Source organism: Platichthys flesus, chromosome 2 (assembly GCF_949316205.1).
Source record: "Platichthys flesus chromosome 2, fPlaFle2.1, whole genome shotgun sequence".
Taxonomy (NCBI): domain Eukaryota; kingdom Metazoa; phylum Chordata; class Actinopteri; order Pleuronectiformes; family Pleuronectidae; genus Platichthys; species Platichthys flesus.
The window spans coordinates 7,986,946-8,009,497 of record NC_084946.1 but is presented as its reverse complement, the minus strand read 5'-3'; the positions used below and the strand labels follow the sequence as shown (position 1 = coordinate 8,009,497).

Below are 22,552 nucleotides of genomic sequence, written 5' to 3'. Positions count from 1 at the left end.
GGAGTTGCAGAGATGGAGATGATTTTGTGTCTGGATGTGGACAAAGCTCTAACTCAGTGCTGACATCTTCTAGATGATGGCGGGATACCAGAAGATTACTTCTGAGGACAGTTTCTCAGAGTCTGTATCTGCATTTATAATTCATCAGTTTGTTTGATTATAACCCCACTTAACTTACCCACTACTGCGTGAATTTAATTTGCACCATAAATCAAACAGGGAAAATTACATCATAAAAAATATGCGGACACCCAAACATGACACATACATTTGATTGTTGAACATTTTCTTCAAAAACAATTAATTATTATTATTGAGCTGCTAAAACAAGTTCCACTATTCTGGGGAGGTTGCTCACAATGTTTGGATCCTTTGCTTCAAATATTTGACCTCATTCAGTCACAGCCGCATAAGTGAGGTTGGACGCTGATGGTGGGTGATAAAGCCTGGTTCACAGTCGCTGCTCTAGTTCATCTCATAAGGATTTAGATAGTATAAGATGAGGTCAGGGAAATTTAGGGCGTAATGAGAAAAACCTTTCTGTATAGACCTGGCTAAAATGTCACATTATGTAGCACTGCTGTTGGGGAAAAATATGCAGACAAATGTATATGTAAGTTGTAGTGCGTTTTGTGTGTGCGTGTGCGTGTGTGTTCCCTCCAGTTCACCAGCCAGAACACATCACAGCTTCACTCCTTTTCTCAGAGCAACAGATTCACTGCAGGATTAATGATGTGTTAAGTGCTAAAATTACACTCATGGATATTTCACTCTCTGGGCAGAACATTCCACACAGTATTAAAGGTGAGGAAGAATATAGTGTATGAACAAGAATAAAAAAATTTTGAGGCAAATAGTTTAACTGCAGAGAGCAAAATGTCATTCTTGAGTTTCTTCATCTCAGCAGAAATCTCATTAGTCACTTCTAAATTCCAACCACTGCTCTCTACCACTGTCTTGAGTATTCAAACTGAAAATTGCTGTACAGGTTCTGACTGTCGTCTCAGAATGTCTGCCAAGTGCCAAGCATATCCGAACCTGAAGGAAATCTAAATTAAATCTTCCCGCTAAATGGGACCAGCCCACGCTTTATCTCTTGTTATTCACAACTATTAAAGTTGGTGATTAGGAAGTAACATGTGTGAAAAGAGTTTTTAAACAAAGAGCACTTGGAGAATCATTGAATGTGACTTCAGGGTTATCAGTCCGGGCACAGACAGTTTGGGCGGACAGTGCTGCCATTGTTTTAGATTTCGTTAAGTCAATATGAATGACTGATAAGCTGTTAGTTTAGAGATCAGTGGTAGAACAGATCATATGGGATGACTGCTGGAAAACCAGGATGCTTAACATCGCTGTCAGGAAGAGACTGTACTCTCCAGAGAAATGACGGCACTGCTCACTTGTAAAAACGATACATTCTATCATGTTTACACAATAAAGTGTCACAGGCTGAGCTAATACACCAGGGAGAGACAGGAAGTGACTCAGAAAAACATTTTGATTTATATAAAAAAAAAAATTCTAGCTGCCTTCAACTGAGGCTACATCCATACTGTGGAAAAAAATTGTTTTAAAACGCTGTTTTATCTCTCAAATGATCTCACACAAGTACTTTTACCTCCATACCAGTAATAATCTCAATCCATACTAACAAACCTTAATGTGACCATTAATGTACACTGAATATGTGTGGGTACTGTGGATCCATGAGAAATATACAATAAACAACAACAGTGTTTCTTAGACCGATGATGAGATAGAACTGTAAGTGTTTCCTAAGTAACAATGATAAAAACCAACACCTCAGTTTTTGCCTCTTTTCAAACTAAAATCAGAACAGCAGCTTTTCCTAACTTCTCCATTGCGCTTGAAAAATCAAGTATTGTGGTCGGCAGGGGTAAACATAGCAACAGTAATGGGTTTTTAAACTAAAACGTTGTGTTGTGGATGTAGCCTGAGACATGGGCAACATCAGACACACTACATAACTATGAAACATATTTGCATAGCATTGACCAATATAAATTAAGTAAACCTGGTGAACGAACATTATCAAAAACACAGTTGTCAAAGAAATAATATGAATAACGTTGAGATGAATCTTGTTACACCTCCCGTCCCTGTGGTGAGAGAAGAATATGCCACAGTCCAATTTCCAAACACCATTTATACAAGTTTGATGCAGCTGAGATTTAATTTGTTTACCGGCAGGCAACTCCAACAACAACATCCTGAACTGGTTACTCTATGGAAAGGGTTAGGGTTAATACGTTTCTAATAATACACTCATAAAGTATGTTAATAAGTGTCTCATAATACACTCATAAAGTGTGTTAAGGTCACTTATTAACAGTTCACATAAGTAGTTACCGTGTAAGTATTCCTCTAACCAAGTGTTAGAGTGTTTCAGGTCCTTGAATAATACCCTGTCAAGGAATGTATAGTATTTTGTCATGTAGGTGAGAGATTGACGAGCCCGATTGAAAGTAATGATTTTGCTGCAGTGTTTTCCAGGTGCTGGTGGCACAGATTCACAAGCAGAGAAAGATAGATGAAGGATGGCAGCAAACCATGGCTTCTTATTATCATGAAAAAAGCATTCCATACTGTATTGAGAACTCCTCCTTGCACTGACACACACATATACTGCTCTGAGAAAAAGTAACTTTCACATAGATGCGTGTCGTTGCAGAATTTGCATCTGAATACCAACTTTTGTTGGTAAATTCAAGGGTCCTTGGAGATTTTGCACATTCTGTTCAAAGCGAGGCAGGCCAGTGGGAACAAAGTCACACATTAGCAAAGCCCTGCCAGCCTCGATTATGACCAAAGGGATCGGCTTGATGGTGTTGCATCAGGCCACATTCAGGGCTGGATGTGTCTATTTAAACTTTCCTGGCCACTTCCTTTATGTTTTTTCAGCACGAAAAGAGGAGATGTGGATGTTCCCAGCTCCCATATTTGGTTTTATTCTGTTTTATTTTATACAGCAAGTGTTGGTCTGTGAAGCTCGTCTTCTCGTTTGGGAAAAAAATCCATCTGCAATGGAAGTGCTCAAGCTTTGTTCTCTCCTGACTGTGTGCCTAGAGGTTCCTTCCCTTTCTCACACGCTCTCTGTCTTTTTCTCTCCGTCTCTCTCTCTCTGTGTCAGAACATTTGTGATAGAGAAACCAGGAGTTTGGCTTCAAATTTGTGGGCTTTTGCCTCCATATTTTATAGGCATTATGAGATGCTGCTGATTAAATTGCAAGTGTACTTTCTGAGGTTTTCGCATATTCTGTCTGTGGTCCCAGCCGTCTCAGTGGGCTGTAGATTGTATGAATCAAACTTTATGCCTGTTTCAAAGCCCAAGGTGTTTTATTTATTGGGGGGGGAGTACATTAACACTTTGGAGAAGTCTTTGGAAGATTTATAAAGCTTCCTCACTGCCTCACTTGAACTATTATAGCACAGATGTGTGTTGTTGGGCAGTGTCAAACACCTGCCTGTAGATCTGGTGTATGTTTTCATCCCTCCACTCATGCCACCTTCTTACCATCATGTCCGTGCTGTGACATGGCTAGCTCGGTTGTCACAGCATTTATAATTCAGTCTTATCAATAAATGATAGGCATCATTAAGTTTTTATTTGGCAATGCTCTGCTGCTGTCTCTTAGAGCATCTTTACAAGCAAATGACTGAAGTGCAAAACTTTCCTTCTGTGTCCTGACTTTCAGGCATCACTTGGCATTAGTAAAACCTCAGATGATCCTTGGCCCTCAAACATTTTTTAGAAGTCTATTCCCTATGATCTCATATTCTGCAAGCTTACTCCCACAGCCCTTCCTCTCAAACCCCAATCTTTAATGAGTTTTGCTGAGACTCATATTTACACATGTTGTCTTGTGTTTCTGTCTAAATGGCAAAAAAAAACTCCTCTTTCATTCCATCTCATCCAGTTGAATCAGCTTTGCCGTTTTGCTGTTCACTCAAAGTGTAAAAAGCTGATTTGGCCAGAGCTGTTTCAGGAAAACGAGCTCCAAACCATCAGAAACAACAGCTTGCTCTTGCATTATGGATGTGTACTAACCATCACACTGGTCATTTATTGGAGACTGATAACAGCTTGTTTTAAGTTTCCCTATACAGTGATCCATCTCTGTTTCTCCTCACATCTTCAAGGTTCCTAAAAGGGCCTCTGTCTGTTTTGGACGTTATGGCTCCCTCTGCGTCGTCTTTGTGGTTTCATGTAGCATCTGCCACCCAGAGAGATAAACAATACCGGTGGATGAAAGAGAGGGGGAAAGAGAGAACTGAAAAGAAAGCACTGTATGTGTCAGTTAGAGCTGATATAAGCCTGAAAATCCAATTAGTCCTCAGTTTACCGGGGAGAGGAGGAGGGCCTCATGGGAATAATGTCAGGAAATAATCACCGTCGTAGCATGTCAATAACACAGCATTTACATACTTGGCAATTGATATTTCACTGTATATAACTGAGCTGGTAAATCTGAATTCAATTTGGTATTCCATTATGTTTTTTTCCCCCAATCAGCTTTTTGAATAGTGAACAACATCAAAGGGAATTGTGGTATGTTCCACAACATAAAACCACTCTTTAAAGGGATAGTTCACCCAAAAATTAAAATTCAATGAACATCTACTCACTTTTTCTGTGGAGGGGTGGGTGAAGAGTCCACAAAACACTTTAGGAGTTTCAGGGGTAAACAGTGTTGCACCAACCACTTATTCAAATAAAAATAAAAAATCAACAACAACTGGAAAATAAGATAATTTACACCATGATTTAGCCTAAATTTCCACTGTGATCCTCCTGAGTAGATAAAGAGGGACTTTTTTCAACAAACCCTTAAAGAGGATAGTGGCAGAGGTGTAGCTCGGAACACACTGAATCTATTCTCTATTAACTGTAGATGTCGTGGAATCCATTTAGCTGGCTGAGTAATAACTGATGAATATAGACAATGCTGGTTACATGTGTGTTGGTCATTGTTTTCATCCAATGCTGGATATGAAAGAAGGAATTCGGCAGGAAGAGAGCAGGAGATGGGAGCAAGGATGATTTCAAAACACATAGCGAGTAAACCCAGCTGCTGCTGTACAGTGTGTGTGTGTGTGTGTGTAAGTGTGTCTGTGTCTGTATCTGTCTGTGTGTGTGCACATATATTCACATGTTTGTGGTGTGCATTTGAGAGTGCCCATTTGTGCCTTATGAGCAAAGCAAGACCATAGAGGAGGATGGAGGATATGTGTGGGTGCTTGTGCAATAGGAAAGACATTTTTAATGAGCACAGTCTGGACTCCAGAGTCGACCAGAGATGAACATGGAGCTTTCTGTTAGAGAGGAAATCTCTTACATTCAGCTCACACTTCTCTGCTGTGACTCTGTGAGTAGAGTAGCTCTTGTAATTATCTTTTCTTTAAATGTGTTGTGTGCGTGCAGCCGGGCATTGTTGCATTGTGTTGAACTGTTTTCCAGTCAGGTTGTCGTTAAGGAGGAGCAGTCCCAGCAGAGAGAGCTTGCAGTTGTGTTGTTGTTATTGTCTCCATCTTCACACAAATATTGCCCCGACCACGTACTCCTTGTGGACTCACAAACACGCACACATTTACCCAAGCCCCCACCTTTGTGTGATAGTAGTGGCAGGGTATTCACTGCCTCCTGTAAACCATGTTTATGGATTATGGTCACTAGGGCATGTGGCTGCTGTGATTATGTGTCATCATAAAATAGGCACATGTGTTCAGTATTTCTCATATAGATAGATAGATAGATAGATAGATAGATGGATACTTTATTAATCCAGAGGGAAATGTGTGACATCTTACGTGGGTTTATTAGAACAAATTGGGTTTATTTAATAAGGACTTCCTTTGTTTTAAAAGTTCATATGTCAAAAAATAAATTCTTCCTGATGTTTGTCATTGTTCTAGAAATTACATATTCTGTTCATGAGACGTTTCTGCCTCGTGGTTGAACTGCAGCTATCTAAACTAGAAGCGGTTGTTTACCTCTGCTTTGTTCTGGGACTGCAGTGGATGTTCATGCAGTTTCATACTAATTATAGATATTGTTTTAGACAGGTAGATAATGCTGCATATTTTCAGGGGAGAAAAGAAAAGCAGTTTCCATGTTAAACTCTGAGGGGATATACTGTTAATGAGGAAGAGTTATTAGAGAGCTAATAGGATTGCAGTATAATTTTGTCGAACCGCATGTAGAGATTAATTAAGAAAAAGCTCTATTTAACACTTATTTGACTCTAATTGTCATGTTAAACTTTCACAGAGAGCAGAACTTGTACTTTTTTGCATATCTTGAGGCTATTTTTTTTATTGACCTTGGTGATATTGCTTCAGTTATTTTTCCTGCTCTCATTTTTCACTGGCACTTTAGTATTTTTCTCTTCCACACTGTGTCGACTCTGTATCTAAGTCGATGTTCTTCCTCGCTTTTTCTTCCTTGATATTGTCACCCTGCTCATTGACCCCTGTCTTCATTTTCCTCCTCTCATCCTCTCTTCTTCTGTCTTTCCCCTTCACCTCTGCTCCCTACCCCTCCTCCCACCCCACTGCACACCAACTCCCCTCATCCCTCATATCCATCCTTACTCTCTCCTGGGGAGGTAAGGCCTGAGCTGGCCCTAGGCCCAGGCCCATTAGCCCCAGCCTGCCAGCCATGTGCTCATCACCAGAGATCATTACACCCAGCCAATGACACCACTCTAATGCATCATTAATGATTGATTAACGAGCTGAGCTCAGCCTAAACGGGTGCATTTGTAAGGAAGAGCACCCTGTAATGGCTGTGCAAGGCTTCCATCTGCTATTTTTTACCATGTTTGTGTGTGTGTGTGTGTGTGTTTTATTTTTAACAGTCCCTCTGTCTCTGTTTCATCTTTCAGGTTGAGAGAACTGAGGACTGAGGTGGTGACTGCAGGGTAACAAGATGGCAGGGCGGGTTCTCTTGGCCCCGCTCCCTATTCTTCTTGTCCTCCTTTTTGTCATGGTGGAAGTGCTTCCTGTGGCCCATGGCTCTGGCTACCTGTCTGGATACCGCCACAGGTCACGCCTGCAGAGGGATCGCCACTTTCGCAATGTCCGACCCAACATCATCCTGATCCTCACTGATGATCAGGACATTGAACTGGGTTAGACATTTTCCTCCGTTAATACTTCCTCTGTGTGTGTGTTGACTGTGTGTTTGTGCATCTGTCTCTCTCTGGTTGTTTTGTGTTTTGTGTGTCCCATGGGTATGGATATTCTCTCCATGTGTATCCAACAGCATCAGCAAGGGAAAGTCAGTCTAATGCTGCCTCTTGGCACCATAACAACTGGCCCACTCAAAGTCATGTGCTTCATTTGCCAACTCCTCAATTCCTGGCATGAAATGAGGGCGGCCTATGGCTTCCATTGTCCGGTTGCCAAACCCTGGCCATCTCCCTACCCGCTTAAGTCCTTTAGCGGCGTATTGGACTGGAGTGGCTGCATAATGGCCTCGGTGACATCCTTTGTCCTCCTGTGATCGCTAGTGAGAAGACTCCCATTGAAAAGCAGGAATTTATGGTCAAGCATCTGTTTCCCCAAACAATCACCATCAGCCTGAAAAGCTTTTGGTACACAGGCACTGTGTGGGTTACACTTTACCAATAAGATTTATCCCCTCATTTTCTTTTCCCCTTCTTTTTCTCTCACCATGTCCATAATGGTTTTTGGTTTTAGCCCCCTATGCCCCATGTTTATATTTTTCACTGTTTACCCTTTCTGTTTTCCTTGATCTCTCACTCTTTTTTCCCCTCTCCAACTGCTTTATTTCCCTCTGCGTCCCTTGCCTTTCAATCCATGGCCTCTGAATTGCCTCTCACCCTCCTGTCTCTTCGTACAACCTCCCCCACCCACTTCTCTCTCCCACTCTTGTCTCCCAGGCTCAATGCAGGCCATGAACAAAACTCGGCAAATCATGGAGAAGGGCGGCACGCATTTCTCCAATGCTTTCTCCACCACGCCCATGTGCTGCCCGTCCCGCTCCTCCATCCTGACGGGGAAGTACGTGCACAACCACCACACCTATACCAACAACGAGAACTGCTCCTCGCCGTCGTGGCAGGCCCACCACGAGCCGCACACCTTTGCCGTGCACCTCAACAACACTGGCTACAGGACAGGTGAAGACTGAAAGTAGCATCCCACACGTAAATTTCAGTTGAGAGTTTCACAGATTCATTGGGGTTGATGACAACATTAACATAATCCTGTTCCTTGGCTCAGCCTTTTTTGGAAAGTATCTGAATGAGTACAATGGCTCCTATGTGCCCCCTGGCTGGAAGGAATGGGTAGCACTGGTTAAGAATTCGCGCTTCTACAACTACACCCTCTGCAGGAATGGAGCACGAGAGAAACACAGCGGCAACTACTCAAAGGTATTAGTGGTATTAATTCCCCTCCCTGAAATTACAGAAACATTCCCTGCAGTTTAATTTAAAGGAAATATTTCTAGATTAGTTTTTAAGCATTGCTTTCAACTGTAGCCTCACTTCGCTTTTATATTTTCCAAACTCATATTTTTAGGTAAATGGTAGATGATACAACATTTTGATTTGATTAAATGGAGACCAGGTTGAATTTTCCCTCAGTATAACCAACCTGACACACTGTGAAGAATAATGAGTTATGTAGATATCAGAATGAAATACAAGATTACCAACCCTAGCTTTAATGGATCATAAGTCAGTAATGGGCAATGACCCGGCACAGTAAGAGCCTAACATCTGCTCTTTTACTCTCCTCTGTCACTCACCGATTGTCTGACGGACAATGTCTCTCTGCTCCGCAGGACTACCTGACAGACATCATTACCAATGACAGCGTCAACTACTTCCGTATGTCCAAGAAGATGTACCCCCATCGTCCTGTCATGATGGTGCTGAGCCATGTTGCTCCCCACGGCCCAGAGGACTCCGCCCCGCAGTACAGCTCTGCGTTCCCCAACGCATCACAGCACATGTGAGAAAATTTGCCTTTAGGGGCCAGAACAAACAGAGCACTGATAATATTACCAAGCTGTGAGCCCTCAGAGAGTTATATCTATGATAATAATCTAACCTACACAAACAAGGGGGGAGCAGTTTGATTAGGATTGCATTTGCTTACTTGATGTAAACCGATTTGGTTAATGTGGGACAAAGCTGACAAGCAAAAGGTGGAATTTTTACATTTGGGCTTTCACAGCTATTTGCCAGCATATGAGTCATCATCACATTCACGCTCCCTTTCATTTCATTTGACCCAGAATGACACAAATTCCATAATCTCAGCTCGATCTTATCTTCCCCTGCCTGCAGTACGCTGTTGGCAGCCGAGCCCTCTCCGCTGTTATCCTCTCCTCAGACAGTGTTTCACTCTGGTATATTTGGCTCATGTGTTGTTCACATTAGTGTTACTGCTGGAATGAACTCTGCTAATTTGTGCCATTTTGCCAGCCGTGATCTGAAAGGCATGATTGATAATGTATAGGTAATGAATTATGGACACACACACACACATTTATACACAGACATATGAAACCTTCAAGCCTTTGTCTTTCTGACCATCCATGCTTGTGACTGGCTCTATAGTGCGGCTGGCTAATGGCAGACCTGCAATTGGCCTCAAGAGACAGATCCAAGGCCAGTAATGAGACTGCAGTTTCTGCCCCTTCTCTCCAGCCCCCTCACACCCTCAACCTGCCTCATCTAATCCCTCTAGCATCATTAACCTGTGCCAAACAGGCTTTATACAAAGAATATTCTGAAAATTCCGCCCCAGTGTCTTTGTACAAACTTTTAATTGCTCTTTCTCCATAAATTTGCTCTCCCTTGGGTGATGTTTTCCGAGTAAGCCCGCACTAGCTATTTTTCTCACTCCATCTCCCTCTGCCGTTATCATCCACATGAAGAGAGAGAGCGAGAGAGGCAGTAAAAGTCCGGCACTCCTCGGGTGATTAAGCTTCTTCTCACCTTGGCACCTTGCAGACGCTTCTTCACACTACATTAGAGCTGCCACTGTGGACTAGGCTGTGCGAGGCATAAGCATTTCTTAAAAGTCAAATCGATTCACTTTAAGTGTTAAATATGTTTCCTTCAAAGATCTCATTAGCTATTTAGCAGTGTTTATTCTCAAATAATTAAAGTTCCACATGACTCTGAGTTAAATATTGATCGAACTGTGTTCAGACCTATCGATTGCAGTGCTTTGCATTTTACAGGATTTATGTAACTTCCAGTTTGGCACTGTATAAACAGTTTTCTGGCTACTTTGGAAAGAAAGGATAATAGCTGTCAGATGATCCTGCCGTTACTCAGCACACATTGGTACATTTCCTATAATCCAATTTACAGCATTAGAATATAGAAAGTACACATACAGAGATGGAACAAACAACTGGTCACAAATGTATGGTGAGATACAATGATATACTGTGCTCTGATATTATCCTTATTTTAGTATGTGAAAGATGCAACAGAAATGTGATGTTTCCATCTTCTACCACCTTCAGAACCCCAAGCTACAACCATGCTCCTAACCTAGACAAGCACTGGATCCTGCGCTACACAGGGGCCATGAAGCCGGTGCACATGCAGTTCACCAACATGCTGCAGCGCAGGAGGATGCAGACCCTGCTCTCTGTGGACGACAGTGTGGAGAAGGTAGGACAGACTAGCACCCAGGTAGACATATGCTTAAACACAGAAGCACACACACGCTTAAACACACCAGACAAACTCACACTGTCTGAAACCCCCAAGTCCTGGGAGATCTGTGCTTGTTCGGACTGTGACTGTGTAATGTATTCACTGACACACTTGGTAAATTGTTCTTGAAACTGGCACAGGAGACTTGAGCTATCAAGCATGTAGTAAAAGTGTTTCCACTCTGTAAGTGTTTGATGAGTCGTATCTTCTGTAGGTGTATAACATGCTGGTGGAGACGGGGGAGCTGGACAACACCTACATCATTTACACCTCAGATCACGGCTACCATATCGGCCAGTTTGGTCTGGTCAAGGGCAAGTCGATGCCTTATGAGTTTGATATCCGGGTTCCCTTCTATGTACGAGGACCTAATGTGGAGCATGGTGCCATGTGAGTGACTCCTCTGATATCTTGATTCTGTATTCAATGCCTTCTGACAAACTCCAGATAATGTCCTGACATATTCCGGACCCTTTTTCCAGAGGTCATGTCTGAAAACAGCTTTATATCTGTGAAATGAATACAAATGTGATCACTGTTCATTGTCCTGTTTCCCCGCAGTAATCCTCATATAGTGTTGAATGTTGACTTGGCACCGACTATGCTGGACATGGCGGGTGTTGATATTCCGGCAGAAATGGATGGCAAGTCCATCCTCAAACTGCTGGACACAGACAGACCAGTCAATAGGTGAGCATGCACATCAGCTATTTTACTCACTCTCTTGGCCTTTAACAGACGCCTGAAGAATGACATTTAAAATGGGGCAGATTTGTGGCTATGTGCTAGGAAGTAATTTACCGGAACTTCACAAAGTTCTACTAAATCTCTGTTCTTGGTGTTTTCTTGCACGTAACGAAATCTGCAATCCAAATATAAATGTATAACACCTTTTCAGTGCTGTACAAGGATGGCATTTAGAAAAGGACCGCCTGTTTATTCAGTGCAAATATCACTGAGTGGTTGGACAGGATTTTTTCTCTCTTATTTTCCAGATTCCAGTTGAGCAAGAAGGGTAAAACCTGGAGAGACTCTTTCCTGGTGGAGAGAGGGTATGTTTTATTGATTGACCTTTTGTGGGACATCATTCCAGACATTGTCTTGTTGTGACACTAGACTCTTTGCCTTTGCTTGGGTCAAGGAAACTTCTCATGTGTTCCTGTCCTTTCAGGAAGCCTCCACACAAGAGGGCTGATGGGAAGGAAATGGCCCAGGAGGAGAATTTCCTGCCCAAATACCAGCGTGTGAAGGATTTGTGCCAGAAAGCAGAGTACCAGACGTCCTGCCAGCAACCAGGACAGGTATCTGACCTGCAGTTTTGAGTTAATCTGAATTTAATCAAGTTTGAGGGGAACAACATGGAGTGCAGCTTGTACGGAGTGATAATGTGTGCTCTCGGAGTTCTATTAACATCAAAGTCTATTTTTTAACCCGTGTTTTTGAATATGTTTATATAGAACCCTGATTTGTTCAGAAATATGAATAGCAAGATTGATCCTATAAGAATGTTTATCTGGAATATTTACTTCACTTAAGTTCTACAGATCTAGGTTTCTTTGATGATAATGCCATAAAGGCCCCTTTTAATCAAATGCCTTTTGTGAATTACCATCATATTTTCCTCTGTGTTGTTTTAGAAATGGCAGTGTGTGGAGGACCCGTCTGGCAAACTGAGGCTGTATAAGTGCAAGGGCATGGCCAGTCTCTTTGCCCCACGTATGCAGGCTCTGATGGCCAGCGATGCCTCCCAGCTGTCCCTCACACCCAATGCAGACAGCTGCAACTGTGGTGACGTGGGCGGCAAAACATCAGTTCTGAAGAGGAAGAGGCTGCTCACCAAGAAGAGTAAGTTCCTCTTGTCACTCGCATGCACCATTGTTCTGCTGGTTATTAATAGATGTGATTTTGTGCAGAGAGATTTCCTTTGAAATGTCCTTGCAGGAGTCTACAAAGCCTTGCCAAACAAGGACATTAATCTCACGCTTAAATAGTCAGCTCTTGAAGTATTCATGAGATGAGGAGTGTGTGTCTGTGCTGCCATCAAGTGGTGGCCTTCACTTATAGGGCCTTGAGAGAAATCAATAATATCAATATTTTTTGGCCCCATTCTGGTCTTCACCTGTCATTATAGATCCTGAATCCAAAACACAGCCCTCTTTTTCCGTCTCATTCAGATTCTTCTGTCTCATCTTATTCAGAGATGAAATCCGGTAAGGCCGTCTCTAGGAAGCGCTGGGCTCGTTCCGTATCCTTTGAGCTGGATGGAGACCTGTATGCTGTGGACCTGGAGGACGGCTACCGGCCGCTGGGATCCAGTAACGGCAGCTGGCCCAGAGACAGGAGGACCGGAGCTGAGAATGATGAGGACAATGAGGAGTTCAGTGGTATGGGAGTCACAGCCAAACCCACCAGCAGCAACAGACTCACACCACCCGCTTCTCTTAAAGTCACCTACAGGTGTGTGTGTGTGTGGGGGTGCTTGTTTTTATCTCCTTAGGACCTGTTTCTGTACAAACACTGACCTTGTCAGGACTATTGGACCTCATGGGGACCAACTCCTGTTCTCAATAATGTCATTTCTGACGTCCTGGTTAAGGTTAGAGGTAACGTGAGAATTGTGGATAGGTTGAGGTTAGTGTAAGGCATGAATTGGTCATGGCTAAAGTTACAAATAAGATTTTGATTAGGCTGTCCAAAATTAATAGAAATCAATGCAAAGCCCTAAGGATATACATCTGTCTCCAGTTATTTGCAATCTGATGAATTTAGATTAAATTTCTTAGGATGGATGGCTTTTATTTAAATTAATGTTTTTGGGGGTTCCTGCAGATGCTCTATTCTTATGAATGACACAGTAAAATGTGATGGAGGAATCTACAAGTCCCTTCAAGCATGGAAAGACCATAAACTACACATTGAGCATGAGGTACTGACACTTTTCCTTCCTTTTTTAATCCGGCCTGTAAAAACATTTTCACTGATGAATATGGTGTGGTGTGTAATGAAGTTTTTGTGGCTGTGTTTCTTCCTGTTGAGTTTAGATCGAAACACTGCAGACCAAAATCAAGAATCTGCGTGATATTAAAGGTCACCTGAAAAAGGTGCGGCCAGAGGAATGTCAGTGTGACACTCCCAGGTGAGAGTTGATCAGGACACAACACTGTCACCAGCAGCACAGTGATATCACCATTTATTTAAACTGTCGCCTTTTGTCTTTTCAGTTATATCCTCAAGAATAAAGACACTTTTAAGTTAAATGCAGGACGCATGCACTCGCTGAGGTAAAAACGTGCATTTTATGACACTAAATAACTGATTGATTTTTATTTCTTCCCGCAGCTTTTATCATAACAAATGTTTTATGCCTTTGTCAGAATGCCATCAAAGCTAAAGAGTCAGTGGATGGAGAAGGACCAGAAGCGCAGAAAGAAACTACGTAAATTCCTCAAAAGGCTCCAGAACAACGACACCTGCAGCATGCCTGGGCTGACCTGCTTCACCCATGACAACCACCACTGGCAGACTGCCCCCTTCTGGACAAGTGGGGAACAACATGTTTTAGAAGATATTATGTTGAAACTGTTATTTTTTATATTTTCCAGCAGATATGATGAAAACAATATTTTTGGAATCCTGGTGTAATATCCATTGTTTTCCACACTCACTCCTCCCTTCCCTACCCACTCCCCCTTCCTCTGTCCCTCAGTGGGACCATTCTGTGCTTGTACCAGTGCCAACAACAACACCTACTGGTGCCTCAGGACCATCAATGACACACACAACTTCCTGTTCTGCGAATTTGCTACTGGTTTCCTGGAGTATTTTGACATCAACACTGACCCATTCCAGGTATATTATTTGTACAGACGCAAGCATGATCGCAATAACCTGTGAATAATAACTACAAAATGAACTTATATCCAGATTGACGTGCATTCCTGTGAGCACAGGGGGCACAGATTTGCCAGAGTTCCCAAACGCCCTTGCTGACATTGTGTCCTTATTATTCCTGCAGCTGATAAATGCTGTCAGCACCCTCGACCGCAACACTCTGAATGCATTGCATCAACAGCTTATGGACTTACGAGGCTGCAAGGGACATAAGCAATGCAACCCGGAGAAGGGTGAGAAAAGTTCTTCTAGGTCAAACATGCAGTATTACTACGTCTCCTTTAATTCAGACTGGAACTAATGTGAGCTTCCATTCCTTTTAGGAGGGAAGGAGCGAAGCTACCTCAGCGAATACAGGTATTTTTTTTTTCCTCTTGCAGCAGAGCTGATTACTTTGTCAAACACTGCAGATGGAATTCATCTAACAATGTAAAATCAGAGAGGTTACAGACTCCCCAGTGCGTCTTTGGTTATATTTTTTGATCAGTGGGTAATCTGGGGAGTTGGGAAAATGAAATACTGTGATTTTTGTACACAAATTGATCCTTTTTAAATGTCCATGGTTCCTTGCTGTTGGGATCAAAGTCTATTCAGCATGCAGAAGCAAAAAAGGGCCAAAATACAAGCCTGCATTTCAGCTTTTGCTCTTCCCTTTTAGAAATGAAGCCTAATTGCTTGTCTCTGCTGTGCGTGTCGGTGTGTATGTGTGTCTGTGCGCATGCATGTTTGTGTGTGCACCTGTGTGTGTGTGTGTGTGTGTGTGTTTTGTGTGTATATACCTGTGTGTTTGTCTACATGCATTTGCCCTGCGCGTGTTTACGTGCTGTGCATGCTTCAGGCCAGTTCATCGTCGAAAGAGGCCAAAAGTGAAGAAGCCTTCGTCCAAATCGCTGTGAGTTTGTCACAACCCATCTGTTCCTCTGTAGTCAGCCAAGTTCTACTCCTCTCTCTGTCCAGATCTTCTTTTAGCTTGGTCAGATGACCCATCAGCATGCTGCCCTCACTCCATTTCAATGTAGCTTTTACATCTCTTATTACAGTAACTCATCTACCTGCATTACAAAAAGCTGAACCTTCACCTTCTTTTTCATTCACCCATCCACTCAAGTCAAATTCTGTGAAGCAATGCAGATGTGTCTCATTTTGTTGTGTTCTCAGTCCTGTTATTGTCACCCGTTACGTTTCCTCGCAGTGTTGGTCGGAACAGACCACAACTGGAGCCACGCTTTCCATTGAACCCCTCAAGCAGCACATGTAACTCACAGCTCTGTTTTTCCCCTGCACAGGGGGCAGATTTGGGAAGGGTGGGTTGGCTAACCACCTGCATCCCACAACCAAGCACATCAGCCTCCTCCGGCGAAGGAAGAAGAAGGGAGGGAGTGCAGGCAAAAACCCAAGGACCTTGACCACACTTCAATGGACCATAACCTGAGTTACCACTTTTCTCTACACTGGGTTTACATTTTTGAGAGAGCTGCTGTTTGTAGCCCTCACCCAGACAGAGGAGACGCCGAGACTGAGAGGAGGCTTAAAAACTCTTCAACCATCAGTTCTACCTGCCGCACACATTTCATACAAAATTGCATCCTCTGTTAACCCCCAGCTGTGAGGACTGTTAACATCAGCAAGATGCTGTGAATCAGGTGGGGGCAGTTTGGTATCCACAAGCCATTCAGTCTAACGGTACTGCTTGTAGATAATATATATCAGCTTTAACCAGTTTTGTTTCATGTCATGAGATGTAAGGTGGCAACGTGATGATACATGTCAACTCTGCTGCTACGCAATGAAGCCATGGCCTCATGATGTCTCTGTGGCACATGCTTAACCATTACTGCTTGGACATATCTCTTCCTCTTTCCTCTGCACCAACGTGTCTGCACATGGAGGTGGCAAAGACTTTTCAAACAGCTGCCAGTAACCAACTCTTCGAATCTTTTTGTATTATAGTCGATCTTAACGCTGATGAATGTCCTTTTAAAAGCATCAACTTCCTCAGCGCTGTGAGATGTGGAGAGCGCCACACCTTGTACAGCCCTACACTAACCACCGTTCCACAGTAATACAACCCAAACCTCCAGAAGATGGGTCCACTGGCAGAATGCGTCATTACTAGTAAATGCCGTTTTACTCCTTTGCGTTGTCAGTACCACACTGTAGAAGTATCCAAAAAGTGTGTTCAGCTTGCCATACATGGTGCTACAGAATAACAACACAGATACAAAACCTTGCTGTACAGTACAGTACGTATTTGAATGTATGTTGTGCAATTAATATAAATGTTTACAATATTTTTTATAATACTGAAGAGGCAGACCTCATTGTATGATATGAGCTGACAAGAGGAACTTATAGTAAGAAATGTAGCTTGAGAATGTCATTGCCCTCAATTTGTATGTTTTGTTCTTTCCTTATTTACATTGGAAAAGCACTTAAGGGGTTCACTGTGAAGAGAAGCGCCATGTATATTTCAATGGATGTTAAGTTTACCCTGTTCCGGAGGAGAAACACAACAGTGTCATACTTATTGATGTGAATCTTGGCTAGCTGCCCTTGTTAGCTTCTGTGACTTTTTTTTAGCAACTACTTCCATAGACCTGAGTGCTGATAGTGATTGTGAATAAAGTGTTGTTTGACCATAAATACGACCCGACTATTATTCTGACATAATGTTGGCTTACTTTTGTGTTGCTGTCCAGCAGGTGTCTCTGTCTGCTTGTCCACCGGGTTACCTAGTAATACACTAGTATTACTACAGTGGAGAGACAAGTTGTTATCATCATGAAAGAGCTGGTTGAGGTGTTCAGGGTTTTAACTGACTGAGTCACATGAGAATACGTTGAAAAATCTGCATATCTTAACTCTGATATATTCAAATATTAGTCAAGGTGTGTCGCTTAGCAACGCTTTTCCCCCAAAAAAAACTACAGGAGATGCCAGAATTAAACTTACCCAGTTGATGACTTTCATTGAAAAAAAAGTTTTGTACTGATTTGCATATCTCATATCACATTGATTTTCCATATTAGAGCCAGAGCTTATTATAGAAAGAACAGCTTACTGCAATCGGATCTTTTATTTGTAGAGAAATTAACATGAGAAGAATGGATTGGCACAGACTAAAGTTCAATATGATGTGTACTGAAATATTCAAAGTTAAGTAGAAGATAAGCCTTTGTTATTCTCGAAGGAATTACAATACCTTTAAAATCTGAAATGATAAAATAATGACTGATAAATAAATAAAATAAATAATAAATATAAATAAGGCTATGAATGACATATATCATTTCTTCTGGTAAAATAACATTGAGAATATAAAGTGGAATAGTACCAGAACGTTTGTTTCGTGTAAGTGCAACTGAAGTGGAGATTACACAAAAAATATATATTAATTTTTTTAACTGCCTTTTTGAAACGTGTCATGAACAAATCCTTGCAGTCATCCATCACTTAGAAAGATGTCTGAAACTGCTGGAAGTCCCTTATTGTTGCTCCAGCTGCTGCAGGGGGACAGATGAGGTTGTCCCCTCAAAAGGAAATGTCTGACATGACAGGTGACAGTTTGAAACATTTGATATCCCATCATGTGCTCTGATCAGTCAACTAACTGTTTCGAGTGAACTGTGGCTCCCACTCTCTGCAGCCAGCTATGGGAGAGGGGTGAGGAGGAGAGGGGCGCAGACTGGGTGACCCCCCACACCGACCCGTGACTCACGCGCTGAGGCGGAGACCCATATGGGATTCACCAGGGGAGAGAAGGGGGGGAGAGAGAGAGGGGGGGGGCGAGAGATTGTGGGGGAGAGAGAGACACACACAGAGAGAGATAAAGAGCGAGAAAGAGAGAGGGCGAGGGGGGGGAGAGACACACACACATAGAGAGAGACACACACACGCTCAGAGAGATAGAGAGAGAGGGGGAGAGAGAGACACACACACACAGAAAGAGCGAGAAAGAGAGGGAGAGACACACGCTCACAGAGAGAGAGACCCACACACACACGCTCAGAGAGAGAGAGAGAGAGAGAGAGAGGGAGAGGAGCGTCTCGTGCAGCTCACTTCATATACGGAGCAGAGCCGCCGCGCGCTAACAACCAGAAACTTAACCAAAAAACTACTACTTGTAATTCCCCTTCTCTCTCTCCGTGTGCGGCTCGTTTACCATGTGAAGAAATGGCCGGGACAAGGTAAGACGCCTCTCGCGTTGAATTTCAAACCGTTAAAAGAAAAAGTTGTACGGGGGGAAAGTTGAGGAGCTAAACGCCACCGGGAAGCTCCGTGAGGGCAGCTAGCGAGACGGCGAGCTCCCCCCAGCAGCACAGAGACATGTTAGAGGGAAGTTGTTAAAGTGCAGGAGGTGGTTGAACCAGAAAAAAAACAGCAATAGAGTGAGTTTTGCGAAATTCACACTGTAATGTTTCTGTTAGTGTTTCCGCGGTGTTCACTTGGTGAGCGCCGTGCAGTTTGAAATAACGACTGGGCTGTTCTGTGTGTTGCTAGCATGTAGCTGAGGAACAGTTTGACACTGGGAGAAGTGGAGCCTTCATTGACTGTCTGCAGCAGAGTTACATCAGCTGAAGCTCATGGGGGATCCAAAACCTACTTTCCACTTTCCTCGTGTTCCTCTCATCTTTTAAATGTTTCCCTCAACTATTCCACACTTTGGTTAAAGTCTCTGTTGTGGTTTAAACACCAATAACCCGAACGGAAGCCAAATGTTCCACAGCCCATTTGTTCCTCTTGTTTTTTTTTTTTTTTACTGGTTAAAGGTACCAGTGCTCGTGTGGATTTAGCTACTGGTTTGATCTGCACATGCTGGATTTCTACAGCATCTGCTCTGACTGCAGATGTACATCAGAACTTTGTTTGGCTTTAATCTGCTGCTTTACACAGATGGTTTGCTTTATCCGCACAGTCTATTTAAAGCTACTGTGACGTATAGAACAAGCTCCCTCAGTTCCCCTCAAACTGTTTTCCTGCACACTTTTCTGATGAAGGCTTTTAGTGCCTGTGACTTCATATATAGTGAAAACTTATTAACTGAAGCTTCAGGTTCCTCCTCCTGGTCAATCCTGTACACTGTGTTATCTGGGGAACAAGCTGCTGGCTGGATCATTTATATCGCCTGAAGCTGTTAGTTTGCCACACAACACCAACCTGGCTTACTGGGTGCGGCACCCTCACTGTCTGCCGGCCAAGCTGGTGCTCATCCGCCCAATGCTGGCAGCGTTCACCTGGTGCTGCTTTGTCAGCTCCCTCAGACATGTTCAATCTTTCACAACCTCCTTTTCTGCCGAGTGTCTTATACATCACCACCAGAGAAGACAAGATGGTTTATTTGGCATTTCTGCCTCCTCCGACTACTTTCATTAATTTACTCATCTGGGTTTGTCTCTGAGTTGAGCCGTCTGTTGGGACCTGTTTGTCCTGCTCCCTCACAACAACACTCAGACAAAAGAGGACAAACAATGCATCCCTGTAACCAGGTGAATCAAAATTGGGTCTTTTGACAAAGACATGGCAGGATGTCCATCCTACGGAGAATTTGACAATAGACTTGTTTGTTTGCCCGTTGAGAGGAAGCAACTTTGAAGTTTATAATTCTTTTACAGTGTCTTATTATGGGTTGTGATGTGTTAATATTATATGTACTGTGGCCTGCTTTTTTCATTTGTACATTCAGGTTTCTTCTCTGTTTGAATCCTGTTCAGTCCTGTTTTGTCTCCTATAATCCTGGTCAACTTCCTGTCGATCCGAGCTGTTAACGTGCAACACACTTGTTTCATCTGCCACAATGACGCAGTAGTGAGGATAATAGACTGTACCTGTACAACCCCTGACATTTTGAACCTTCTGCCTGTGGGGATTAATGGCAAGTTAAACCACACTAGTTAGAACCTGATGCTCAGAGTGCTGATCATCACTCACTAGCATTACAGAGGATAATAGCGTGTGGGACTGATAGGCTGTAAGGATGAATGAGTCATCTGCTTAAAAAAAAGTTCAACATGTCAATATAATTGTCGTGAGCTGTGTGTTAGAAGTGCAAAACTCACATGGCCTCTATACTTGTTACACACAGAAAGGGAACACTGAAATAAATGGATGAGATGAAGGTTAAGCCTACAAAAAAGGAAAAAGCACTGCCTCAAACTTTATTGTTATTCGGAAAATATCCATCTGTACATGTTGATCCACATTCCACCAAACTACTCCCCTCGGCACCAGCACAGACCCAGCGTTAACGTCTTCACCAGGCTGCTCCGTATTTCTAATCCTGGACAGCCTGCCGTCTGCACCTTCACATCCTCTAGAGAACAATCCGGACATGTCTTTCCTGTGTGGCTCCTCAACCGGCCTTTGACCCCCCCACCCCCCCTTCTCCACCTCACCCTGTAACTCTGCCCTGGGATTAGACCCTGGCCTCGTTTGTCACGTCAGCAGTGGAGGATTTCGGAGGGGGGGCTGTGTGGTTCTACTCAAAACGAAGTAGTACTACTGGTGGTAGGCAAGCAGGTCTGATCCTGATGGAAAATGTTGTTTTGGCAGCAAACAGATGACTGAATGCTTGAGTAAATTTTTTAAGGCTGTGCTATAACATGGATGAGAATAAGCAGTACAACAAAATAAAGTTTGGACAATGAAGGTTATTAAGCAAATACGCCCTAATAGTTTCATTAATTTCCCTTGTTTGGACAAGTGACCCCATTGTTCCTACTCTGACAGCTGGTCCACTGGACAGAAAGGTCGGACTGTATGTAGTAAACAGCCTGATTTGGTCATCAGCCTGTCCTGCATATGTCCGCGCTCGTCGTGAGTCTCTTCTGACCTGAAAGTCCCCAGTTGCTCCTTAACTAAGAGCAAGGGGTGGATTTTTGTGAAGGACGGGAGCTTCTGTTTGGTCAGGCTCACTCCTATAAAAGGCAATTTACTGACCCTGTCGCTGAGTAGTGAGGCAGACTGTGGCTGTTCAGCAGAGCAGCAAGAGGGCCGGATGTTCCCAGCAGAAGGCTACAGAAGTCGTAGGATAAGGCAGGATGGTGGGACCAGACAATACTCTCCATACAGAAATCCGCGAGGCTGCTTCTCTGAGGTTGGTTTGTAGGCGGATTACAGCGGCCCGGATCTGAAGTAACATTCAAGACGGCCAACACAAAAATGTTCTCCTGGAACGGGCTCCGAGGTAGGAGCTATTCTCTTAACATCTCATGAAGAATCAGTTTGTTGCAGTGGGGGTGAACATTTTGGCAGCTACGGGGAATGAATTCACTTGGGCCATGTAAAATCGCTAGTTGGAAAGCAGCATGGGAAAGACAGGCCGTGCTGAAGGTGGCGGCGCGACCTTGTGGGATCCCGTCTAATCCAGTGCCCATGGAGAGGAGAAAATGTCTCCAGTTCTGGATTAGGGCAGCTGTTGAAGGAGGTCACCGCAGACCTCGTATACATGTCCAAAGCTCCTCCCTGGCCCGTGTCTGATTGGCCGAGCCTGCCTGTGCCGAGGCAACACAGAGAGTTCTCGTTGAGTGAAGTCTGCCTGTTGATCAATAGTCTGCATTGTTCTGTTCCATCACAGGCTTTAGAATAGGGTGCCTTTCACAGCCTTTGTAATGCATATATGAGTCATCACAGGACATTCTTGTCAACTAGGTAACCATTTTTTCCCATGTTTCCACAAAGCGCTCAGAATATGTATAAGAAGCAAGTGTTGGCAACCGCAGGACAACACAGTCTGACTTCATCACTTCATGTGTGTTCATGTGCAAGACAGTCCAACACAGTCCTTTGTGCCAAATACACTGCAAATTGTGCAGAGGAAAATGCAAAAAGTCTACTGTGCATTGTTTTTGCCATGCCACAGTTTAAAAATAGACCCCGTGTCCAACAGTGTTACACACTGCTATAGGCCTGGCATATAGCAAACCGGACCA

General features: G+C 43.3%; 2 protein-coding genes across 5 annotated transcripts in view; both read left to right on the top strand.

Annotated features, from left to right (window-relative positions):
- Positions 1-17,267, top strand: part of sulf2a (sulfatase 2a) — a 33,990-nt gene extending 16,723 nt beyond the window's left edge. The window contains exons 3-22 of one of the 3 annotated variants that reach the window (XM_062396152.1): positions 6,909-7,154; positions 7,929-8,168; positions 8,272-8,423; positions 8,837-9,006; positions 10,538-10,688; positions 10,948-11,123; positions 11,295-11,423; positions 11,729-11,785; positions 11,905-12,034; positions 12,371-12,578; positions 12,932-13,190; positions 13,563-13,659; positions 13,775-13,869; positions 13,955-14,014; positions 14,108-14,274; positions 14,440-14,582; positions 14,749-14,857; positions 14,948-14,981; positions 15,463-15,516; positions 15,911-17,267. In XM_062396152.1, the coding sequence (XP_062252136.1) occupies positions 6,953-7,154; positions 7,929-8,168; positions 8,272-8,423; positions 8,837-9,006; positions 10,538-10,688; positions 10,948-11,123; positions 11,295-11,423; positions 11,729-11,785; positions 11,905-12,034; positions 12,371-12,578; positions 12,932-13,190; positions 13,563-13,659; positions 13,775-13,869; positions 13,955-14,014; positions 14,108-14,274; positions 14,440-14,582; positions 14,749-14,857; positions 14,948-14,981; positions 15,463-15,516; positions 15,911-15,941 (2,664 nt within the window). In that variant the 5' untranslated portion in view covers positions 6,909-6,952 and the 3' untranslated portion in view covers positions 15,942-17,267. Of the gene's footprint in view, positions 1-6,908; positions 7,155-7,928; positions 8,169-8,271; positions 8,424-8,836; positions 9,007-10,537; positions 10,689-10,947; positions 11,124-11,294; positions 11,424-11,728; positions 11,786-11,904; positions 12,035-12,370; positions 12,579-12,907; positions 13,191-13,562; positions 13,660-13,774; positions 13,870-13,954; positions 14,015-14,107; positions 14,275-14,439; positions 14,583-14,748; positions 14,858-14,947; positions 14,982-15,462; positions 15,517-15,910 lie in introns of all 3 variants that reach the window. The other 2 variants (XM_062396143.1, XM_062396159.1) reach the window with 2 other exon arrangements.
- Positions 17,268-18,528: 1,261 nt separating this feature from the next.
- Positions 18,529-22,552, top strand: part of arhgap46a (Rho GTPase activating protein 46a) — a 30,294-nt gene continuing 26,270 nt past the window's right edge. The window contains exon 1 of one of the 2 annotated variants that reach the window (XM_062396131.1): positions 18,529-18,811. In XM_062396131.1, coding sequence (XP_062252115.1) covers positions 18,798-18,811 — 14 coding nt within the window. In that variant the 5' untranslated portion in view covers positions 18,529-18,797. The remainder of the gene's footprint in view (positions 18,812-22,552) is intronic. The other variant, XM_062396120.1, reaches the window with a different exon arrangement.